This window comes from Pleurodeles waltl, chromosome 5 (assembly GCF_031143425.1).
Source record: "Pleurodeles waltl isolate 20211129_DDA chromosome 5, aPleWal1.hap1.20221129, whole genome shotgun sequence".
NCBI lineage: Eukaryota > Metazoa > Chordata > Amphibia > Caudata > Salamandridae > Pleurodeles > Pleurodeles waltl.
The window spans coordinates 1309507935-1309529863 of NC_090444.1; the positions used below are offsets into that span (position 1 = coordinate 1309507935).

Here is a 21929-nt window from a genome sequence, read left to right on the forward strand (position 1 = left end):
CATTGGACCATCTGAGTTTATTGATTGATGGTCATTGGTGGATCTTGTTTTATCTATGTTTTGTCTTTGTTTATTTTGTACTTTGGTGGCAATACAGAGTTTTCAGGTTGTCTCTGCGAGTTACTCATCCAGTCATGTATTTTCCTTTGCATTGTGGTACTTTTAATCTTATATATGATGTGTGCTGTTTCTGTTGTCGTTTCATCTGTTGTTTTATGGCAAAGCTACCGCCACTTTTTAGCAGCAAAACTCCTGGTGGACTTAGCAAGCTTTGTAACTAATAATAATAATAATAATAATAATAATAATAATACAATATACCATTAATGCCCAACCCAAATCACAATAAGACATGCAATTATTAAAAGTCAGGCCTATCGGCTTTGTCAAAATGAACACAAGGATGAAATACTGATTAGCAGGATGTAAGTGGCAAGTGGTGGGAGTTTCATGTGGTGAAGACATGAAAAAGGAGACGAACAGGCAGGAGCGGCTCGCAATACTGAAAAGGGGCAGTGCTCACTCGGGTGGGGAGGTGGGGGTGATTAATTAAAAAAAAAAAAAAAGTACCTGTGCCGCCGCCTTCACAATCGCGCCGCTCCTCTCCTCTTCTCTGCTGACAGCCTGCAGGCACAGGCTCCCAGCCTGCCCTGCGGCCAATCCTGACGCTGCTCAGAGCAGTGTCAGGATTGGCTGGCAGCGCCCAGCCAGGGCGCTTCCAGGCAGACTGTGAGCCTGTGCATGCTCTCTCCAGCCCGGCAACTGCCGGGCTGGAGAGAGCCTACTGCGCATGTGTGTTTGGCCAGCCCAAGACGGCCGGCCAAACATACATGCGCAGTGAGGGGGAGTTGCGTGTCACAGCCTGTGGCCCCGCCCCTTTTGCCAAAAATTGACATACCACCAGCCGTATTACGAGTCCATTATATCCTATGGAACTCGTAATACGGCTAGTGGTATATCCGTCACTTTACCGTCACTTTTTGGATGGATTAACACCTCCTCCAAAGTTGTAATAACCCCCTAAATATTCAAGATGATGTCCATGCAACTGATACTATCATATATAAAGGGCGGAGACTTCCTTTCAACTTTGGAGCTCCTAGATGTGTAACTGTGTGTGCTGATACATCCAGGGGTGCCCCCCCCTCCTGCTATGACGGAGAAGCGTCTCTCCACTGCTAATAAGACAGCAGAAAAATAAAATGATAATACGTTATTATCACTTTATTTTTCTGCTGTCTAGGTTGGGGTGGGGCGAACATCCTCCATGTCAGGAGGGAGGCGGAGTAGTGGTGCACTATAAGTGCACAAGTCAGTTTGGCCGGCCATTTGAGGCCGGCCAAACTGACATGCACACTTAGAACGCTCCACCCAAGCTGTATTTCAGAGCTGGGTGGAGACCAAGTGCAGTCTACCACTCCCTCTCTGAGCAGTATTTCAGCCCGCTCTGGCCAATCCTGGAGGGTGGATCCTGGATTGGATGGGGAGGGGAGCAAAGGAAGCAGAAAGGGGCAGAGCAGCAGAGGTGAGATGGCAGGTAACTGCACTTTATTTTTATTATTCCCTCCCCCGGCTCCGCATGCTGCCCCACCGGCCCTGCATGCTAGCAGCTGCGACGGGATACATATGGTGTTGTGTGCAAGACTAACATCATCTGTTTTATGTTTTGGATTGATCTCTTCTCCCAGAGTCTTTACCATGTATTAGCATCATTGTTTGGGTTGATTCATGCATGAGGTCTTCCCATATTTGGGTGACTGGCTGATTTCTTTTTATACTGTCTTAAAGGCTGGCCAGCACGTGGCTGAAATATGCAGTCAGTTGGAAGAATACAGATTTCCACTAAACCAGAAGTCACACTTGACTTCAACTCTGGATTTACAATTCACAGGGTTGCATTTGAGAACTGATTCAGGGAAGGTGTTTCTGTCTGTGACCAGGAAACAAAAACTTGTGTCCAGTTTCTCTTCTCTTCTGGTCAAGTGTATAGTGTCAGCAAAGAAATGGTTGAGGGTCCGGGGGTTAGTGGCCTTATCATTAGTGACCCTTTCCTCAGCCAGATTACATCTATACCCTTTAGTAAATCAATCCCCTGAGGTTTTGGGCTCTCAGTTCAGTACAAGCAGGATGTATCTGTAACACCAGAGATCTCTTGATCACTACAATGATGGCTGAATCAGGGCAATTTATCCTGAAGCTTCCTCCTAGAGGTTCTTCCACTCAAGCAACTGCTACTTTTCATCTTCCTTTCCATCCCTTTAATACTGAGGGTATTGCAAAATGTTCAGCCAAATTGACGGGTTCCCTCTTCTCCTTCAACTGGGAGTGCAGGCACAGTGGATGTTTCTAGTGTTTTCTTACCCTCTGAGGGGCATTCCTATACCGCATATACCTCTGGTGTATCTCCAGCTGCCTCCAGCACTAGGGATGAAGCATGTTCAGACAATGAAATATTCTCGTGAGGTGCTGGCATTTATTCAACAATCCAGACATCAATCAAGGTTAAAGTCCTTTTCCCGAAACTGGCAAAGCTTTGAAGATTGGGGAGCAGCTAGGAATGTGAGTGCTGCTTCTGGGGATCCTTCATTTGTGCTGGAGTTTTTGGAGGGATGGCTTTCTGCTGGAGGTCACAGTTACCACAATGCAGTTTTAGTCATTAGAGAGCTTTTAGGGGTCCACAACCTGAGTTTCTATCTCCCTTACTAGCAAGTCTATTGAGAGGCTGTTTTTCTAAAGAAACCATTTATCTATTGCCCAGTTCCTTTCCGGGGCCTTCCTTGGTCTTACAAACACTTGAGAGAGCTCCATTTGAAGTGTTGAATTCTGCAGATCTTAAATTTTTGGTTACAAATGTTATTTTTAGTGGCAATCTCTTTGGGGAGAAGGATAAGTAAATTGGGAGCACTCTTGAGTTCAGACCCATTTTTAAAAAAATTCCAAGATAATGTTGTGCAGAATCCAAGTCCTAATTTTATTCTGTAGGTCCCTTTTACTTATCATTGTTTGAGTAATTTAGTTGTGCCAGTTGATGTGCCCTACCTACCTTCCCCTGAAGAGAAATTCTTGCAAATCCTTGATGTCTAGATGGCCCTGGACATTTTCTGGTCAAGACAGAACCTTTTAGAAAGGTTGAATTTTTCTTTACTACATTTGGTGTGCCGGGTCAGGGGCTACATCCCATAGTTGCGACTCTGAGTAGATGGCTGAAGGAAGTTATACTGATGGCTTTTAAGAAGCAATAAGAGTCCCTTTCAACTCAAGTTGAAGGGAGGTCGACTAGAGGAGTTGCAGCTTCCTTGGCAGCGTTGAGTAGAACTTTGATGTTTGATATTTGCAATGCTGCCACATGGTCTACTCCCCATACGTTAACGAGAAGGTACAGACTGCAACTGGAGGGAGAGTCTCATCTGCTTTTGGTTCTTAAGTTATGTATGAAGCTTTGGGACGATAATGAATGAACTTCAAACTGGAGTACTTTTTGTGTTGAGAGCTTTTGTGAAAAATTGAGTTGAAGCCTAATATTTTGAATTTGGTATCAGCTTTCTCTGTATGGACTGGTACCAGAAAGATGGTGAGGATGTAATGGCCCAGTTATTTATTAGTATCTATATTACTGGTATGTTATATTATGATCTTCTTCGTCATAGTCCAGGTTTCCTCATTCTGTCCATTCCTTTGGAAGTTATATATTTGGCTTTAAATGGAGATGGGGTTTTTGGAAACAAGAGGAAGTGGGGGTGTTGTGCTTACTTTTTCATGGCATGGTTTCAGGTGTTGCATGAAAAGGAATCCATACTGGTGGGTTGAGAATATTTTGACAGGGTTGGGTAAAGCGTCTGTGAGCAACACTGAATACTAACTATGTGGCGAAGAAGTCCAAGGACTTGGAGTAATGAAGATTACTTGGGAGTAACCTGGTCAACAGTTGCAATGAACAGAAGTAATTTACGACCACTGGCATAACAAGAGTGTCAGTTTTCACAAGAATGGCCTACCAATGAAAATGCTTGCATTCTCTAGTTTGGTAGTATATTATTTGGGTGCAGTGGGACGCTCACATCTCTGAGTTCCAGTGCTACTGCACCTGCTGCACGACTGATAACTATGCCTCATTTATGACTTTTACCAGCTCCAGTGCTTTGAATGGGCCGGTACTGTCCGATACGGAGTACCCGCACTTTTTTATTTTGAGAGGGAGAGTACCTGCTCAAGAAAAACTTAATACTTTTTTTAATTGGAGAGTACCGGCACTCTTCAGGAATAAGCATGTACTCTGGTACAGAGTACCTGAACTTCTATTTTTCCATTTCAAGCACTGACCAGCACCTACAATTCAGCGCCTTGAGACCCTCACTGATGATTTGCTGCGCTTTACAAACCCTGGATTTAGGGCCAGATGTAGCAAGCAGTTTTGCCCATTCTGTGTCTATGGGAAAATGTGTTTGTACATATGGCCCTTAGTCTTTAGTCTGTATGCCAAACCGAGTCAGTGCAATCACTGTTCTGCATATTCATAGTTGAAACAATAACCTGACAAGCTATCAAGTTTCAACTTTCTGGTCCTCTGGATGTCACACTGTATCTCTTTTCATTGAAGTAGACGGTATCCTCTTTCGGAAACATTTCCTCGTTTGGTACACACGCCAAACTCTTTGAGGCCTTCAAAGGGAGACAATGCTTGCTCTGAATGTAAACTATTTTCAACACGCCCTATTTTTTCGACGTGTACAGCGTGCACCCTCCCTCCAATAAAGTGTGACTCGGACGCCCAAGCAGGCGCGTTGGAGGCGGGCCAGCCCACTGCTCAGGGTCACCGTGGGGTTGGGGAAGGGAGCGAACTACGCGCTTCCTGTGCCCACTGGCCTCCAAAGAAGATGTCGTCTGCCTTGTTGCTGCGTCTTGCTGGGGCCGCCGCCCGGTCTGCGGCAAGGGTCCCCCTGAGCCGCGGAGTCTCGGCGGTGCCTGCGTCAAACAGACGGCTGTTTTCGGGTACAGCCACCTGCGGACAGTGCCGAAGCTGTGCGGGTGAGAGCTGGCACCGTGCTTTTCCGGGCAGGAGGGATAGGACTTGCAGAGGCAGCAGGGAAAGGGCGGACGCCTCCAGCTGGACGGGGTGGACGCCTGTGGTTTATATGCTGCAGCGATTAGCAGGCACATTTTAAAAATGCAGCTCTGTAACAGCAATGTGAAACACGCCATACTCCAAATCCTTGGCTGCTTTCGAACCACAATGCAGGTTATGCCATGGTTTTGGTAAAAACAATACAGTTTATTTTTTTAAAACATTTTTACAGCTATGGGTTTACCTTGTAAACCTTAAAAGGGTGAATTCTGTTTGGGAAACTAATAAAAAAAGGCTGTATCACGAATTCCACCCGTTTTAGATTAACAATGCGTAACTTTACAACGCTTGTTGTAACTTAAAAAAACTAACGTTGTCTTTTGTAATTCCTCCCATTGTTAGTGTGCAAAACTATGTGTTGCGTCCAGTGGTCGAAGTGCACTCGACGCCTTGTCAGGGGAAGTAAATATAAATCCAATTAAAAAAGTATGGGATCTGTGATGCTGCATACAGTGGGGGCCAGTGAGCGTGGAGGTGGGGGCCAAAGGTGTGGCTAAAAAATTTAATTATTCTGTAAGCTTTTTTTGTTGTCTTCCAACGGCAGGTAGCTACATGTAAAATAACACACAGCTTAAATGAAAAACGTACACAGTTGTTACTCATTGGTAAATGCACTGTAGTAAATTATGGAGCCTTTATTAGTTAATGCACTGTAGAGGTCTGTGTGTAACCAGAGAGGCACAGAATTAAGTCTTTGTTGGTGAAGTGGAGAAAGGGGACTTGTGTATTTGTAGTGCTACGAGGTCAGAACCTGTGACAGAAAGCACTCTGAATATGTAATTCATTTTTTTAAACTTTCATTACATACAGTATAAAATAAACTGCTACAAAATGCACAGAATGTTTAAGATAAAATGGTGCTTCCTAAATAAGGATTTTAGTAATACCCAGAGTGTACGTAATGCAATTGTTTCACATTATTGCCCCTTCAAAACTTCCAGGTGTAGTAAGCGCAATATAAATACAACTACAATTAAAAGCACGCACTTCGCAGCCCAGAGCTATGAGTGCCGTGACCTCACATTATCGACAAAGACCATACTCCCTCACAGCAATAGATAAATGCCCAAATATAATGCCCAGATCATTGATAACACTGCTGCTTACCTGGCATAGTACTCGGATCCACTCTATTCAGGTTCAGTCCCACTCCCACCTTTTAGTAATAGACTGTCATAACAAAATGACATTAATTAGTGGCAAATCGTTTTAGGCTGCACGTAATGCACCACGTCAGAGCTCTTTCAAAGACACCAAGTTAGCACTTCACAGCCCTGTTGCTAACTCTTTGCACTACTGTCACTAATGGGGTGTATTAATAAGGGAAGAAAAGGTGCTCTGGATATGTCAGCCAAAATTCAATAACCTATGAGGCGCCCTCACAAGGGAAAACACCCATCCCTTAAAGGTTTATGCAAACAAACCCAACAAATTATAGAAAACAATATGAGGCCCCCCACAATTTTACAATCAAGGTAAATATCAACACAGTTGAGTAATGTTATAGAAGAACAATTCAGTCAAAATTTGACAAAGTTCGGTAACGTCTGGTCCAATCAAAATGATTTATTGAATCAAATCTTCCAATAACTAGACTCCCAATATTTCATCCATTGGAAATATAATTCAAACTGATTTGTTGAATCTCAACATTTCATCCATTGGAAATACATTTCAAGCCAACACGTGTTTCGTCATGGGAAAACATTTTTCATCCCAAACGACTTCTTCAGGGCTAGAAATTGTAAACAAATTATTTGAGTTAGAAACCAAAATGCTCAAATGCCAAGATTGAGTGTTGTGCAAAAATCCCAAATTTAAACCAAAAATCTAGACATCCAAAACGAGTGAGAGGAAAGAGAATTTGTTGTATTTTGAACAAATACTATAAACTCCACTAAGAAGAGAATAAACCACAATTAAAACTGACCAATCACCAAATAGAAACCCTAATTCTCCACATGCTCACACAGCTGTTTGTGCCTCATAATCACCACTTATTTGTGAACACAAACCTAAACCAAACTATTTAAAAAAATAATAAATAAAAATTCAATAAGAGGCATATTGATGCCCAAAGAGCAATAATGTTGCATGCAACATTCAAGTCACAAAACATTGTGCACAGTAACCAGTGAACTAATCGTGCTGCCACCATAAATATATATAAAAAATTCATAGAGCTCATGGCAGTACCTTATTGTTAGCCGAAATCTAATGTAAGCGAGTAATCCTGTCCGTCTACAACCGTTGTCAATGTTATACAGCAAACAAATCAAAGTTGTCCAAATCTAGTCAAAAGAATCAAACAATAAATAAATATACAGAAAAAATACTAAAGACAAATCCTACCAATAAACAGCAAGCCCACAATCAAATATGTGGCCACTGAAATAACATCATCTGAAATACCTTAAGTTCAAAGCCCGGTAGTGGAAATAGTAATGCAACATTCATGTAACAATCAAATGCCCGTCTCTGTCCGATAACTGTAAAGAAGGAACAAGTACTTAATATAAAAAAACTACCTCATCACCAAATTTACTAGTTCATATCATGTCCTTTCCACAACGAAGGAATCTGCTATGGAAAGCTCATCACCATCCGCAACTCACCCTCGTTATTGGGAATCCCGGCGTCATCGTATTAGAACGCTGAAACAGCGAGTACGCTGACCGCGCTCGTACGACCCCGGAAGTTAATAAAAGAAATGCTAATGCCGCAAACAGCGAAGACAGAAAACTTTCCACTGACATAGAAATGGGACCAAAGGTTCAGTGAAAATATAAGAAATACTTAGATATCGGTCCAGTTTGTAATCAAAAGTTATCCATGTACCGATCCCCATTGCTCAGATTAAAAGCCCACAAATTCTAGTAACAGCTGTATCACATTAGTAACCACAACCCAGTAAATCAATCTAAAGTTATAACCTAATCCATATTCAACACACAAATTTAAAGTGGAAATTCAAATGCTCTCGCAGAGGTTTTCCGTTTCCCACAAGACCCACAACCTAACTCACAATATATTAAGAAGAACAAAAAGGTCAAACAAAAATTGTCATTTTAAAAAAAAATTTAAACCCAAAGTACTATATGTCAAAATTAACATACTCAGAATTTTAGCCCAAAGATGTTATGGACACATCATAATCCCCATTATCAAATTTGAATTAATTTGTGTTTAAGAAATGTGGTTATTAACTCCAGTAGTCAAAGAAGTCTCTGAGTCAACATAGTAGTAACAACAAGTCATGTAAGCAACATCACATTAATAAAGTATGAAATAAGTCTATTACATACAAACACTCTTTGTGCACAAATAAATTTCACATTTCAATCTCCCAAAAAGTACTCCAATTCTCTATCAGAGTTGAGACCCGATTCTACGGCCCTCAATCTCATGATCCATAATGCCTCTTTCTTTCGTAAGGACAATTCCCTATTACCTCCCCTCGGATCTCTAGGAACATGTTCAAACTTTTGTGAGCAGATTGTGAATCACAGGTTACAATATGTGCCACTATTGGATATCTTACATCACAGTTTTTAAGTACTCTAACATGTTCCCCAATTCTAACCTTAAGTGGGCGTATAGTGCTCCCCACATATATTCGAGTACATTTACATTGTATTATGTATACAATATATGTAGTATTACAATCAATTGTCGAACTAATTGTAAACATTCTCCCACCAATAGAGAATTCTTTAGTATTATGGCATGCCCAACGACATACTCCACAGCAGCCACATTTGAAAAAACCTGTTCCTCGTGAAGATAACCAAGTATTCTTAGAAGAAGTAGTAGTAAAACTAGGACTCAGAATATTCTTCAAAGTTCTACCTTTCCGATACGAAGTGCCAGCTCCAAAGCATCCTTTACATTTGCAGATTAACTCTTAGTGCATATTTGCATTTCTTTCAGGCAAGCGGGTGCCCTGGCAGGAAAACTAGGTTACCTGTCTGTCTGTCTTTTGTTTCACAGCACAGGACACTCACTGAATGACACTTCAGCTGATGCATTTAAACTCTCGGAATTAACCGACCTGGGATAATTGTCTTTTTACAAAAGGTAGGGGAACGGTGTTTCATAAATCATAAAAGTATGGGCATGCCCCTTCTACTCCACCTACTCTGACCACTGGTTGCATAGTACCGCTTCTGGGTGAGCTCCTGTGTCCATTTAAAAGGGTTGCACCTCTGGACTCCAAGTCATGTGCTTTTGATGCACCTTCACTTCTGTGGGGTCAGTCTAGGCGAGGGAGGTCTGGTACCCAGCAACAGAACCCTTAGGATGAGTAGATGTTAAAAATAGATGGTTGTGATATGTTTCCCTATGGCACTGAGGCTGTTTTCTAGTCGAACTGGGGTCTAAAGCATCAAAGCTTCCAAGAATCCACTGGGGGAAGGTTCCACTTCTATGCCATGAGACCAGAACCTCTATGCATAAGTATGCATGTCTGGTATCCCCACACTTAGAAGACCCAGAAGAACAAAGCCCAGCAATAGTAATTTTAGGGTGTGTTGGTGTAAAAAAAAAAAAAACCAACAAAAAAAATATGGTTTTAGTATGTTTCCTGGGTCGCCCTTTATTAATTTAGGAGTCCGTCTGAAAGCACATTTGCGGCTTGCCTGATCATCTGTGCCTTACTGGAATTACCAGGTTTTGAAATAAGTAATGTTAATTATTCCAGCCATAAAGTTTTTTTTTTTTTTTTTTTTTTGTGTGTGTGTTAAATCATAAATACATTTGTGAACAGACTTGCCCATAAATAAAGGATATGGATTGATTGTTGACATCAGGATTTTCCTTGGGCTTAAAAAGGGCAGTCTGCAAGGGAGCGCTCCAAGGAAACTATCTGATGTAACAACATCTGTCTGTGGCAAACTATGTACATCTCCTCCATGCCTCTTCAAAAATTGTCAAACCAAACTCACTTTTGAGTACAGTTTATGCCCTCATTCCCCATGTGAAGTTGTGTTGTTTCAGTTGCGCAGAAATAACCCACCTATGAAGAGTCGCACAACAGTCTATGAGAATGATTACATTTGATTTTTAATTCTGGCATTCACAAACAGACTGCTAAAATAGCAATTGTCCTGAATTGGATGACATGTTTAACACTCAGGCCTTCACATGTTTGTTTGAGTTGTTAGATGTGATATTAATATATGCAACAGACAAACACTCTGGAACTAATCCACACACTGTACTTTGTAGTACGTTTTGTGGTACTACACTAGTACTACAAACCTGCTACAAAGTGGTATTCACAAACTGCACTTTTGTAGTAGCTTACACTTTGGTAGTTAGTTACAATTTTGTAGTAATTCCCTGCCTTCATTAGTTTCTGTGAGAAGTGTTGCAATGAAAGGGGTTGGGTATGTGTGGTGATGGACTTGCTACAAAAGTGACCAGTTGCTAACCAGGAAAGGACAGATGAGCAGGGTAGTATGCCTTGTTCTCTCTCAGAATTCTGTCCACTCTCCTAATGACACATAACTGCTCATGCTGACCGTAGACAAGGCATATACTTTGAAAACCTAGTGTGTTTGGTGCTGCATTTTCTTTCCCAAATGAGAAGAAATTGGTTGAACGGATGTTCAGTCGTTTATAGATGGAGGAGAATCCCTGCAATCACCTGGGAAGGATTAAAAGGGACACCACACCCCTGCAGGTTATGTATGCTGGTGATATACCAGGAGGAATGGGTAGCGTTCAGTGGGATGTCGTTTACTGGGCTTCATGGCAGAACCATACCACTTCTTTCCAGCCCACAGAGATCCACAACCTTGCCTCTCTTGCAAGACGATTGGGACTTTAGACAGACCTCTATAGCTATTAAGTGTTACACCTATGGACAATGAATTTGATTCCAATTGCTCTCAACTGCTTTATATATCATCCTTGAAAAAGCCCCAGGCCTGCACGCCACCAAAGGTGCGAAACACGTAGTGGGTGGTTCATCAATTTTGAAGACATGCTGAATAAATATCAAACTTCCACCCTGTACAAGTATTGTTGACCAGAGATATACTCTAATTAATGATCTTTATCAGCAGCGCCCAAAGGTGTTTAACCTACATACATTTTACTATACATGTTGGTGATAGAAAGAAGTGTAGTTGAGTTCTTTCTGAGATTTGGTTCCCACATAAAACACAGATTTGTGTAGTTATTCTATTTTAGTATACTGCTTGCTGTAGTAAATATATTTAAAGATGCTTCTGCAGTCTTTAGTTTGTGACTGAAGTGCACTGTTCACAATTTCTGAAATACATATACTTTGAGTTAATACACTTAGAACTTCCTTGTCGTCTACACTGGTGAGGGGTAGATTCACTGTGCCCTAAAATGATTTATAATGGAATTGCAGTTTTTGAGGCATTTCATTTGCCCCGTATCAATACTTGGAGGCATTTACAAAGATACAGGCTTTATTGTTTTAAGCATGTTTTCCCATGGGGTTTGTTGTGTTTAAGCTGAAATTAAGGATATTAAAAGATGCAGGCCATCTATACCTTAAAACTGAGGGAGGACCAAGCTTCCACCGTCTCTCTCCTGTGAGTTAGCAGGGACCATAACACTTATGTGGTAGCACCCACACTTCCTGGAATTTAATCCAGGGTAATCCATGTAGAGTTATGTTGAGAGAGAGCATCTAAAGGAGTTATCAGTTGGATTTATTTTGACATTTTTTTTTTCTTTTTTTTTTCCTTTTACAAAGAGCAGAACTAAATGTGGTAGAACTACAAGAATTTGATGTTGAAATATAGAAGATAAATCTGAGATACTGTTTAGAAAGAAAAGTAAATGTGAAAACGGAGCACCCGAACCTTGATTATGGTCTGAGATGCACTTTTGAACATCATAAAAAACTAACCAAAATGTTGAAGTGATATTTGATGGATCGTAATACATAAGAAAAAAATAAAAGTAATACAAATATTTCATGCTCTTTCATGTAGTTGTTTAGTGAAGAAAAATATTTTTCTTCCAAAATTTCTTTATTCACATTTTTCAGATGATACAGCACCTACAAATGTAAAAATGAAAACCATCAGGGCATTGACCTGATATCGAACAAGAAACAGTAAAACAAACTGCAGCATAGTAAAGTCTCATCACTCCAAGGGCGGGGGGGGTGGTGGATAGTCATGTTTGGGTAGCATTCCCTGCCGAAACAAGGGGGTGTGAGGAGGAGGAGATGGAGGGATAAGACTGTCCTGGAGAGGGTTGGGGGGTAGTGAGGTGGGGGGAGAGGGTGGTGGTAGCCGGTAAAGGTTAGTGAGCAGCACACAATCGCACACATTACCTCTCATACATGCGTAGCAGCCTGTCTGTCTAGGCATGGCTTCTGATTGGGGGGTGGGAGGGTTGAAGAAATTGCTGAGGAGTCTTCTCATTGGTTCTCAATCTTCCAACCAGTGCATATATATCATTCAGCCATCTAAACAATAAAGTCAGTTGGCTCTCTCTGGAGGGTGCAGGGATGTCATTTGGTCAGCTGAGTCACCGGAGAGCTCACCGTTACAGGCCTGCCGAGAACCTGGGGTGGAATTGCAAGCATCCTTTTTGCTATTTGTGCCCAAAAGATCTACCATTTTGCTCCAGGTCTCTTTCTGCATTCTCATCCGTGTGGATTTTCCAGAGCCGACCTTACTCGGCCACTGCCCACTCAAAGAAATCAGCCCTCCACTTATTTCCTACTAGCAGTGATGGACGTGCCCAGTGAATTGCAGTGTGCCTCCTGGCAAGTAACCGTCCCAGTTGACTAAACTTGTATCTCATCTTGATACCCTTTTTAGGAAGTGGCAACAGTCACAGCAAAAAATTTTGTAGTGTTAGTTCAGCTTTTATACCTGTCACACTTCATAGCTCTCACAATAATTGCTCACAAAATAGTCTACTACCCCGGCATATCCACGTGGTGTGTGCAATGCCAGCTGGGGACGCCTGCTTCTCATGCACCCGGCAGTGTGTGGTGGGTACACCCTTTGCAGCTGCTGTGGTGTTGGGTATGCTTTATGTAAGTAATAAAATTGTGCTAATTTAAACCTGGCGTTGCTGGCCACCTCTTGTACTTGTGCCTGGGTGTGCTTCCATTCTCCATCTTAGAGGGGGCTCTCTAAGTTTCCGTGCCATCTATCGTGGGCAAACGTTAAATCCACCTGGCAATCAATTTTTAAGGCAGCATGTAGTCTGGAGATGATAGCCTTGGTGAATCTGGAGTCCATCTGACTCACTAGATTTAGCAGGGAAGGTCGTCCACAGCTCCCTGGTCGTGCAGGGTAAACTGGCGTATTGCATAACATTGTCCAGAACCTACGCCGTAATACACTTCTGCCTCCTCCATTTCCATGAAAGTATTATTCAGAAATAGGTCTCCCGCTTTGTGACATCTTCCCTCCACCCAGCGTGTAACATCCATGGAGTTCTGTATGTGCGCAAACGGGAGCAGCCACCAAACGGGAATGAACCTAGCATAGGGTGCCCGCTTTACAACTTGGATGACCGCTCTTTCCCAGGCTTGCGCGTCCCATCGGACTATCAGATACCCACTGGTGATGTGCACTCCCTCATAAGTAACTTGGGGAGGTCGTCTGCAGCAGCCTATCCTGCCAGTAACCACTTTTCCCAGTTGGGGTAATTGTCAGACCACAGTGCTGAGTATTGAAGTAACCCTGCCAAGTAGTATAACTTAAGGTCCGGGAGGCGCAGTCCGCCATCAGCCATGTCCAGCTTTTGGATCTCTAGCCAAACCCTGCTTTGTTTCCATGTCCACAGCAGGGACACCAACAGTCTATCCAGCTTCATAAATAAGGAGTTTGGTAGGACGAGTGACACAGGTCAAGTCCTTCATGGTGCATAGGCATTGGTTAGTAATACCATTTTACGTAGTGCTAGGCTACCCATAACCGACAGCTGTAGCGTGTTCCAGAACTGTATAGAGGACACAAGCCTTCCAGCACCCTACCCACATTCAGTTCATGTTGTTGGTGTGAGTCATGAATTATCTGCATTCCCAGATAACAGAACTGTTGCATCTCTTACGGTAAACCGACCACAGGGATACTCGTTTCTGCACTGTCTGCTAGGGATGCGAGGGTAAAAAGCACCGTCATGTCGCAGTTGATGTGGAGGCCCGACACTCCCCCAAAGTTAATCATAAGCCGCAAAAGGTGAGGCATCGAGTGTCCTGGATCCGACACATATATCAGGGTGTCATCCGCATGCATTGATAGAGCATGTGTCACGTCACCCACTTGCACACCCCAGTCCCTCAGTTCTACCCTCAGGTGTATGTCTAATGGATCTATGGTGGGCGCATAAAGGAGTGGGAACAGAAGCCGCACCTCTACCTAATTCCTCTCTCAATAGTGAAGGTGTCGGACACAATCTGCCCAGTGTGCACCATTGCTCTGGGCACCTGATAGAGAAAGCAGACCCATGTCGAGAAGCCCTGACCCATATCCATCCACCTCAGCACCTCATAGATATCCTCAGGATATGGTATCAAACCCCTTCTCGATGCCTATGCAAACCAGCGCTGCTTTCACCTCCTTGTCCCAGGTCTCGTGCAAGAGCCTTCTCAGGTTCATATGGGTGCCTCCTCCCAGCATATATCTGCACTGATCCCTGTGTACCAGGTGTGTGACCACCCAGCTCAAATGCATTGTCCGTACTTTCGCGAGGGGCTTGACATCCATGTTAAGTATGGACAGCAGCTGGTAAGAAACGGGATCCACGGGGACCTTGCTGGGTTTTAAGAGCATAATTATCTAGGCCTCCCACATGTGGGTCGGTAAGGCACCGTTGTTTCGGGCCTCACAGAGAGTCATTAGCAGGGCAGGAAGTATGGAGGCGAAGTATGATTGAAAATACTCATCCGGGAGGCCATCGTGTTCCGGGCTTTTAATGTCTCTAAGAGCTTCTTGCAGTTTCCTCCAGTTGTATGCTTTTGTCAAATCCCTCTGACTGGAACTGAGTTAGGCATGATATTTCAACCTAGTTTAAGAAATCTGCCACTACATGTTCCCAACTACCCGCCGGGCTTTGCGTATACTCTCGCCATGTGTTCTCACTGCAGGGAATTGATTGCTACCTGCCCCACTAATAATCTGCCTGCTGGCTTATAGAGAATCAACAGCAGGGGCCTTTTGCGGTTGAGCAACCAGGCCAGCATGCTTCCTGACCTGTCCCCCTCCCTGTGCAGCTGGTGCCTGTAATCCTGTCGCACATGACAATCCAGTCTGTCTCTGGTGGTTGCCACCAGCATCTGTGCCTCGATCAGTCCTGCATCTCCCATTGTCCAACCCACCGACTGTTACTGTAATCTAGTAAGGAGTTCCTCCTCCTTTCTGCAGCTCATGCGCCAACTTTTTTCTAATGCCATAGGTCTTGCTGAGGCTTTCACCCTTAACAACCACCTTCAATGTGCCCCACTCTATCCTTTGTGATCCTACGGAGTATAAATTGGTGTCAGAGTAGCCCTGCAGAGCCAGCTGCATGTCTACCTTAAATTCAGGGCCCCCCAGTGACTCCAGCCGCAACCTCCACAGCATGAGATCTGGTCTGTGTCCCCTCAACCTGCACTCTAGCAGTAAGTGGACATTGTCTGACAAGAAACGCGTTTGGTATTTCACTCGCTGGGCATTCAACATCAGTAATCAATAGGAAGCAGGCGTATAGCAGGAGAATTCCCTAGTTGTGGTGTGTAGGTCTCTCCAGATCTTTACAAACTGTAGCCATTGTCTCAGGAACGCCTGCCACCACGTGGAGCTTTGTACCCAGTCTGGGGAGATATCTGTCCAGCTAAGACTCAATTAAAATCCCCAGCCCATATGATGGGCATTCAGACATTGCCTAACAAAATTCAGTGTGTTCATTGTTGGGTGCGAATACATTAAGAAGGCAGATCTTCCTATCATCCAAAACACCGTATAGGATCACATAGTGCCCCACAACATCCTCGGTGTGTCTGCGCAAATGAAACTGGATCCTGGGCACAACCCAAATGGACACTCCTCTGGCATAAGAGGAGTATGATGAGGAATAAAGTTGGGATATCCATTTCTTATGCAATTTTTGGGCTTCCCCATCTAATAAGTGTGTTTCTTGTAGTAGTGTGATGTGGGCTCCCACCCATTTAAGACAAGAGTACGTTCTATACCGTTTTCTCATTGAGTTCAAGTCCCTTGCATTCCACATGAGGAAATGTATGTTTTCTCCTATCTTGGGCCACTGTAAGTAATGTTAGTGCCCCCTCCCCACGAGCCATTCCCCTCTGCATGTAAATAAACTCAAACCTGCATCTGCCCACCCACTTCCCACCCCGAGTAAACACATTGAAACCAAACTAGTGTCTCCCCAAGCATGTGTAGCAACACCCACCCAGAATAACTTAAAGCAGCGCCATATCAGTGTGTGCTGAGATCTTCTCTGTGTCCCAATATTAGTACAAGAGTCTTCCAAGGGGTGAGGTGTGGCCAGGTGAACCCTAGGGCAGACTGGTGCTTAGTCAGCCCACGAGATAACCTTATATGGGCTGTACACTCTTCCCTGCAACAGTCAATCACAACTCAACCAAGATAAAAAGGGAAGAAGTAAAAAGAGGGTGTGGGTGTATGAGGAACCAATCGTGTCCAAGGGCCAGTCAGTGATGTAGCCCCAGGGTTTCCTGCTCCAACCTGTTTATGGCACGTCTCAAGCCATGTCTCAACATTGGCCAAATTCAAATGCGCCCCTAAGAGTGGGGGCGGAGGTTTGTCTACAATAACAATACATTATGGATTGGGCACCGTCACAGGGTCTGTCCTCTCGGGTGGGGTGTTTGCAACATCCTCTGTGCCCTCTTAACCACAAAGAGTTGTGACAGCTTTGCAGTCTGCAGTGCCGTTTTGACCCAGTCCTCCAGAAATGTTTTCGGGGTGCCCCCCTTGACCCACCCAGGGAATCCCACAAAACATAAGTTGCATCTACATGACTGACCCTCTGCATCTTCTGCGTGATCAGGACTCAAAAGAGGCAACCATGGCCCTCAGCTCAGTTATCTCCTTCTGCATGTTGGACACTTGCCATTCTGCTTTGACCGATCTCTCTGTCACCTTGTGTAGGTACATTCTCTGTAGGTTAATGTTCAGTGCGTGGCCTCGATCTTTGCCTGCACCACCGTGCTGGATGTCTCGATGCCTGCTAGGATCTGTATCCCCGTTGGTTCCTGCGGGTCTTGCGACTTCTCACTGCCATATGCAGCAGGCCTCCACGCATTCCCAGGGCAGTGTACTGATCGATCTTCGTTTGTTGTGCACCTCTGTGTGCTCCATCGTTCCCATAGTGCACTGTAGCTTAGGAGCCAAGCAAGCAACCACTGGGACCTGTTTGTCAAATATAGTTGTCTGCACCTCCTCTTAAATAGCGCTGGGTTCTCCCTGTTACTGCCATCCACTAATGCCCACTCTCAGGCCGTTCTCTGTGTGGCAGTGGGGTTACCCCTCTCAAGGTGCTTTACGAGTTTGCGTTCCCCAATCTTGCAGTTTGCAGTATCGTCAGCAATTGATGTTGGGGAGACCTCCGACTCGGTGCAGCTGGGCAAGAAACTGGAACCTCCAGTAATGCCCAGTGCAAGAAGCTGGGCCCTCTGGTAATGTCCAATGCGAACAACGCCAGGCACTTCAGCACACAGGACAGCGGACATGGGGGGGCAAAGGGGGGGTGTCAATGAGGCAACATTGTGTGCCCCCAACTGTTCACAGCAGTGTCACTTGGGGGAGGGGGACCCAATGGCACTGTCTCCGTTCTCTGCCCTCCAGTGATTGTAGGCACTCAGTGGGATCTCTTCCCCAGGCCTGTCCTGACAAGACTCGTCAGTCAGTGATGGGGGTAGGGCCCTCTGAGATCTATTAGGCCCAGCATGGGTTTGTTCAGTTATAATATTAGCTGTGATGGGGCTTGGGCGTAACTCCACATCATATACAATATCCTGTCTGATCCACTTGCACTGCTCCCACAAATCAATCTGAGAATACAAACTCAATTTTTAGCATTCAGTTTAAAAGTCCTTCACATTTCCAGAGCGTTATAGCATTTTCAATGTTCATCTTTGCTTCTTTACTTATTAGCAGATTTACAAAGTGCATATATTATTTACTTTTCTGAGCAGTTGCGGACCCACTTACGATCCAATATATTGTTACAGTTCTTTAAATCCAAAGTGGTATCTCCTGAGTGACTGGGAAGGTCTACATCCCGTGGCTCCATTTACTGCAAGAGACTGCATAAAGCATGTGTTTCATTGTTGACATCCACCTAGTAAGAGTCCCTTTCTCTTCAGTGACTAATCTGGTTCAAAGAGTGTTTTCTTTTCTTTTTCATATTAACTTTAATTATCAATTACTTGTTTTCCCTGCACTTGGGTGCCCCTAGACGGTGATTTTATTTTTTCTGTCTCCCTTTTAAAGTTGCTGTTGAAAAATGTTTTAACTGGCATTGTTACATTGTAGCTGCCTGTAATTTGAGTGTTTAGTGAATGATGTTTTGTTTCTCCTTCGCTATTAATAATAATAATAAAATGCATGACTCCACTGAAAAGGGTGAATATTTTAAAAGACACTGTTAGTAAAAGAGCCACATTTTTGACATTTTCAATGCAAGTTTGTGGCAGCCGTATAAAGGTGACTGCTTGTTTTTTTTTTTTTTTTTTTGTTTCTCTGACTTATGTTGTTTTAAATTGTGGGGCAAATGGTGCATTTCATGGCAGTATTGTTTGTGAAGTGTCTTCAGGGCGCTTCTGGAAGGGCACTCATGTATACCTGTATAGAGAAGGGTCCGTTAGGTTCTAATTGCAGTTTTGGTGTGTCACAGCCTGCTGGTGCATCAGGTCCAGTGGCAGCTCTTATACTCCTCCGGTCCCCACTTTAGTCTCTGAAGCGCTAGAGTTAGCAAATACTTCCCATAACAAAAGCCAGACCTGTTTGCCAATGCTTGTTTTCCATTAGTGAGGTTGATTTACTTGTTCTTCGAGGTGAACTTCAGAAGGATGAAAAGCTGAGCTAGCCTTGTAAAGGTTGAAACCTGTGACATGCATAGCACAAACACATGGGCATTGGCATTGAAAGGCTAACACCCTTTTCTGGATTTGTGCCATGGTAGGAGCAGACACCCACCAGGATGTTAGTGGGTTAGCAGTTGCAAGTACATCACAGGGATGTTATGATGATGGGAGCTTGCACCCAAGAGCCATGCTATGATGGAGGGAACAGGTAAGTACCAGGGATGTATGGAACAGCAAGAACCTATCAGGCATGTTCAAGATAGCAGTAGCCTAGTAAAGGGAATGCATGGGTCAGGTCTTTACAAAGGATAAGTGGGTTGGGAGAAGCAGGTACCTACAAGAGATTTGTGAAGATGTGGAGAAACCATAGTTCTCAGAGGAAGGTTAAGGCCACTCCACCACATTTTGTACAACCTGAAGCCTTTTTTAGTGAGCAGCCTGGCATACCCAAGTATAGAACACTGGCATAATCCAGCCTAGAAGTAATTAAGGCATGAATCTCTGTTTTCCTGGCTGGTAAAGAAAGAAAATGCAAAGTTGTTTTGATACGCAGAGGAGCCCAAAACATGCTCCTACCAGTGCTGAGACTTTAAGTTGAAAAAGAGTTAACTTGACCCTTAGGTTCCTAACCACTTCCTATGGAGGGAGCAGGTGGAGAGCACTCTCAGGCTAGCATACAGACCAATCGGAAGGAGAGTCAAAGCCAAAGGGAAGAACTTTTGTCTTAGCTGCATTACACATCAGCTGCTTCTGACACATCCAAGTGAAAACTGCAGCCAGACACTGTTTAATTGAGGTCTGGATCAATGCCTTCACCTTTATTAAAGGAAAAGAGCAGCTGCTTACCGTCAGCATAGAAAATTATCTTTGCCCAAAGGATTCTACAAGGTATACCAAAGGAGTTAAAAAGATATTGAAAAGTGTAGGACTCGGCAGAATCTTGTGGCACCCATGCAGTTGAAACCTTAGTATCAGATGAAAAAGGGGGGGAGGGGACAGTTCATACCTCTTGACTCCTGTTCTACAGAAAGTATTCCATTATCCAGTGACATATGCAGAAAGGATGAGGAAACCCACCTGAGATGTCATATGTTGTGAAAAGTTACCTGTCAGTGATGTGTAGGACAGCAGAAGCAGGTACTAGTCAAAGATGACATGATGATGAGCGCACATGACAGACCAGGATTATTAAGGTGTCATAAACCGGTACAGAGGCGGGAATTGTGATATGTTTGGAGCATGTACAGACAAGTAAATATAAATATAAAAAAATTGAATATGAAATGTGGCAAAGATCAGCTCCTGGGTACCAGCTAAGTCATCAAGCCCAGACTAAGGGTCTGATTTGGCACTCCGTGGAGGGGGCTACTCCATCACAGCGGTGACAGATAGCCTGTCCGCCAAAATCTTAATCCCATTGTAGGAAGCTGGCTTTCTAAAAAGTGCACTAAAATGTAGTACACTGTGCAGAGAGTCCAATGGATCCTCAACTGGTATTGGAGAGGCAAAAGTAGATAGGACTAATGCTCTATTTGTTGTAGTGTGGGCAAGCAGTTAGGCTTATCGGAGGTTAGTGCTAAGTATTTTTTGTACTCACAGAGGCAGACACACACTCAAAGATTAAATCTGAGACCAATTTGGAAAAATAACAATTCTTTTTCTATATGTTTCAAACTCAAGAACTTCGTAATCGGGGAAGTGGACTTTTAAGCATAAATAGTTTCAAAAATATACACAAAGTTCTCTCAATGTTATCCTATGGAGGAAAAACAATGTTCAGTAAACACAGGGTTAACAACGACTTATGAAGCCAATCTCAGGGAGTTAAGGTAAGTACTGGGCACTGATCAGAACCACACCAACAGGTCACACCGGGCGGCACTGGTGCGGTCGGCTGCAGAGGTGCAGTAAAGCATCGGGTGCCCAATGGTTTTCTATGGGAGTTAGACCCCATGACAAAGAGGCGGTAGCCTCTGGCTGGGAAGCCAGTCTGGGACAACAAATAAGTAGGTAGTGGACTTTGGGTGCTAGGGGACATCGTTGCACTTTTTGGTCCTCTTCTCCTGTGCTCCGGGGTGACGGACGCAGAGGTGTCTTTAGGCATTGGGTTTTCACATCCGGGAGCACTCGCGGTCAGGGGGGTCCTGTGTTTTGAGGTTGCAGGTGTTACAGGGGAGTCCAGCAGGGTTGATCCCAGGGTGGACTCGAGCCCTTAGGAGCCGGGGGATGGTGTTCACACCAATGACCCACTTCAACTAGAGTCAGGGGTCACGGGTACAGTGGTTGTTGAAGATGTCGTCATTTTTCTCTTCACAAGCCTTTGGGAGCCTGCTTGCAGAGCTGTAGGCGTCTCGGGAGAGTCCAAGATGGGTGAGACCACACTAGTGTTTGGGCAGCTGGGGACCGGTGTTGGTACCGTCTGTTGGCTTCTCCTCAGGTTGTGGACATCAGGTGCAATGTCCACTTCTGGTGTCAAGTTTCCAGGGCTCCAGGAGCTGCAGAACCTTTTCCTTTGAGTTTCTTGTTGCAAGGCAAGTCTGGTGGCCGTGGGAGACTTGAGTATTTATTGAAGGCTGGACAAGTTGGCTTCTTGTGCAGGATCCTTCGAGGTCAGCAGGCAGACCGAAGGGGCTGGGTCCAGGTCAGCTGCTGCTTCTTTCCCTCTTCTGCGAGTGCAACTCTTCTTTGTCCGGGTCTTCTTAGGTTGTTGAAATCTGTGTTCTAGGGGTGCCACCTTAATACTCAATT

General features: G+C 44.1%; 1 protein-coding gene across 1 annotated transcript in view; it reads left to right on the forward strand.

The window, feature by feature from the left end:
- Nucleotides 1–4788: 4788 nt before the first annotated feature.
- LOC138296433 (thiosulfate sulfurtransferase/rhodanese-like domain-containing protein 3) overlaps nt 4789–21929 on the forward strand; it is a 55688-nt gene continuing 38547 nt past the window's right edge. Inside the window, exon 1 of the mRNA XM_069235547.1 lies at nt 4789–5025. Coding sequence (XP_069091648.1) covers nt 4875–5025 — 151 coding nt within the window. The 5' untranslated portion in view covers nt 4789–4874. The remainder of the gene's footprint in view (nt 5026–21929) is intronic.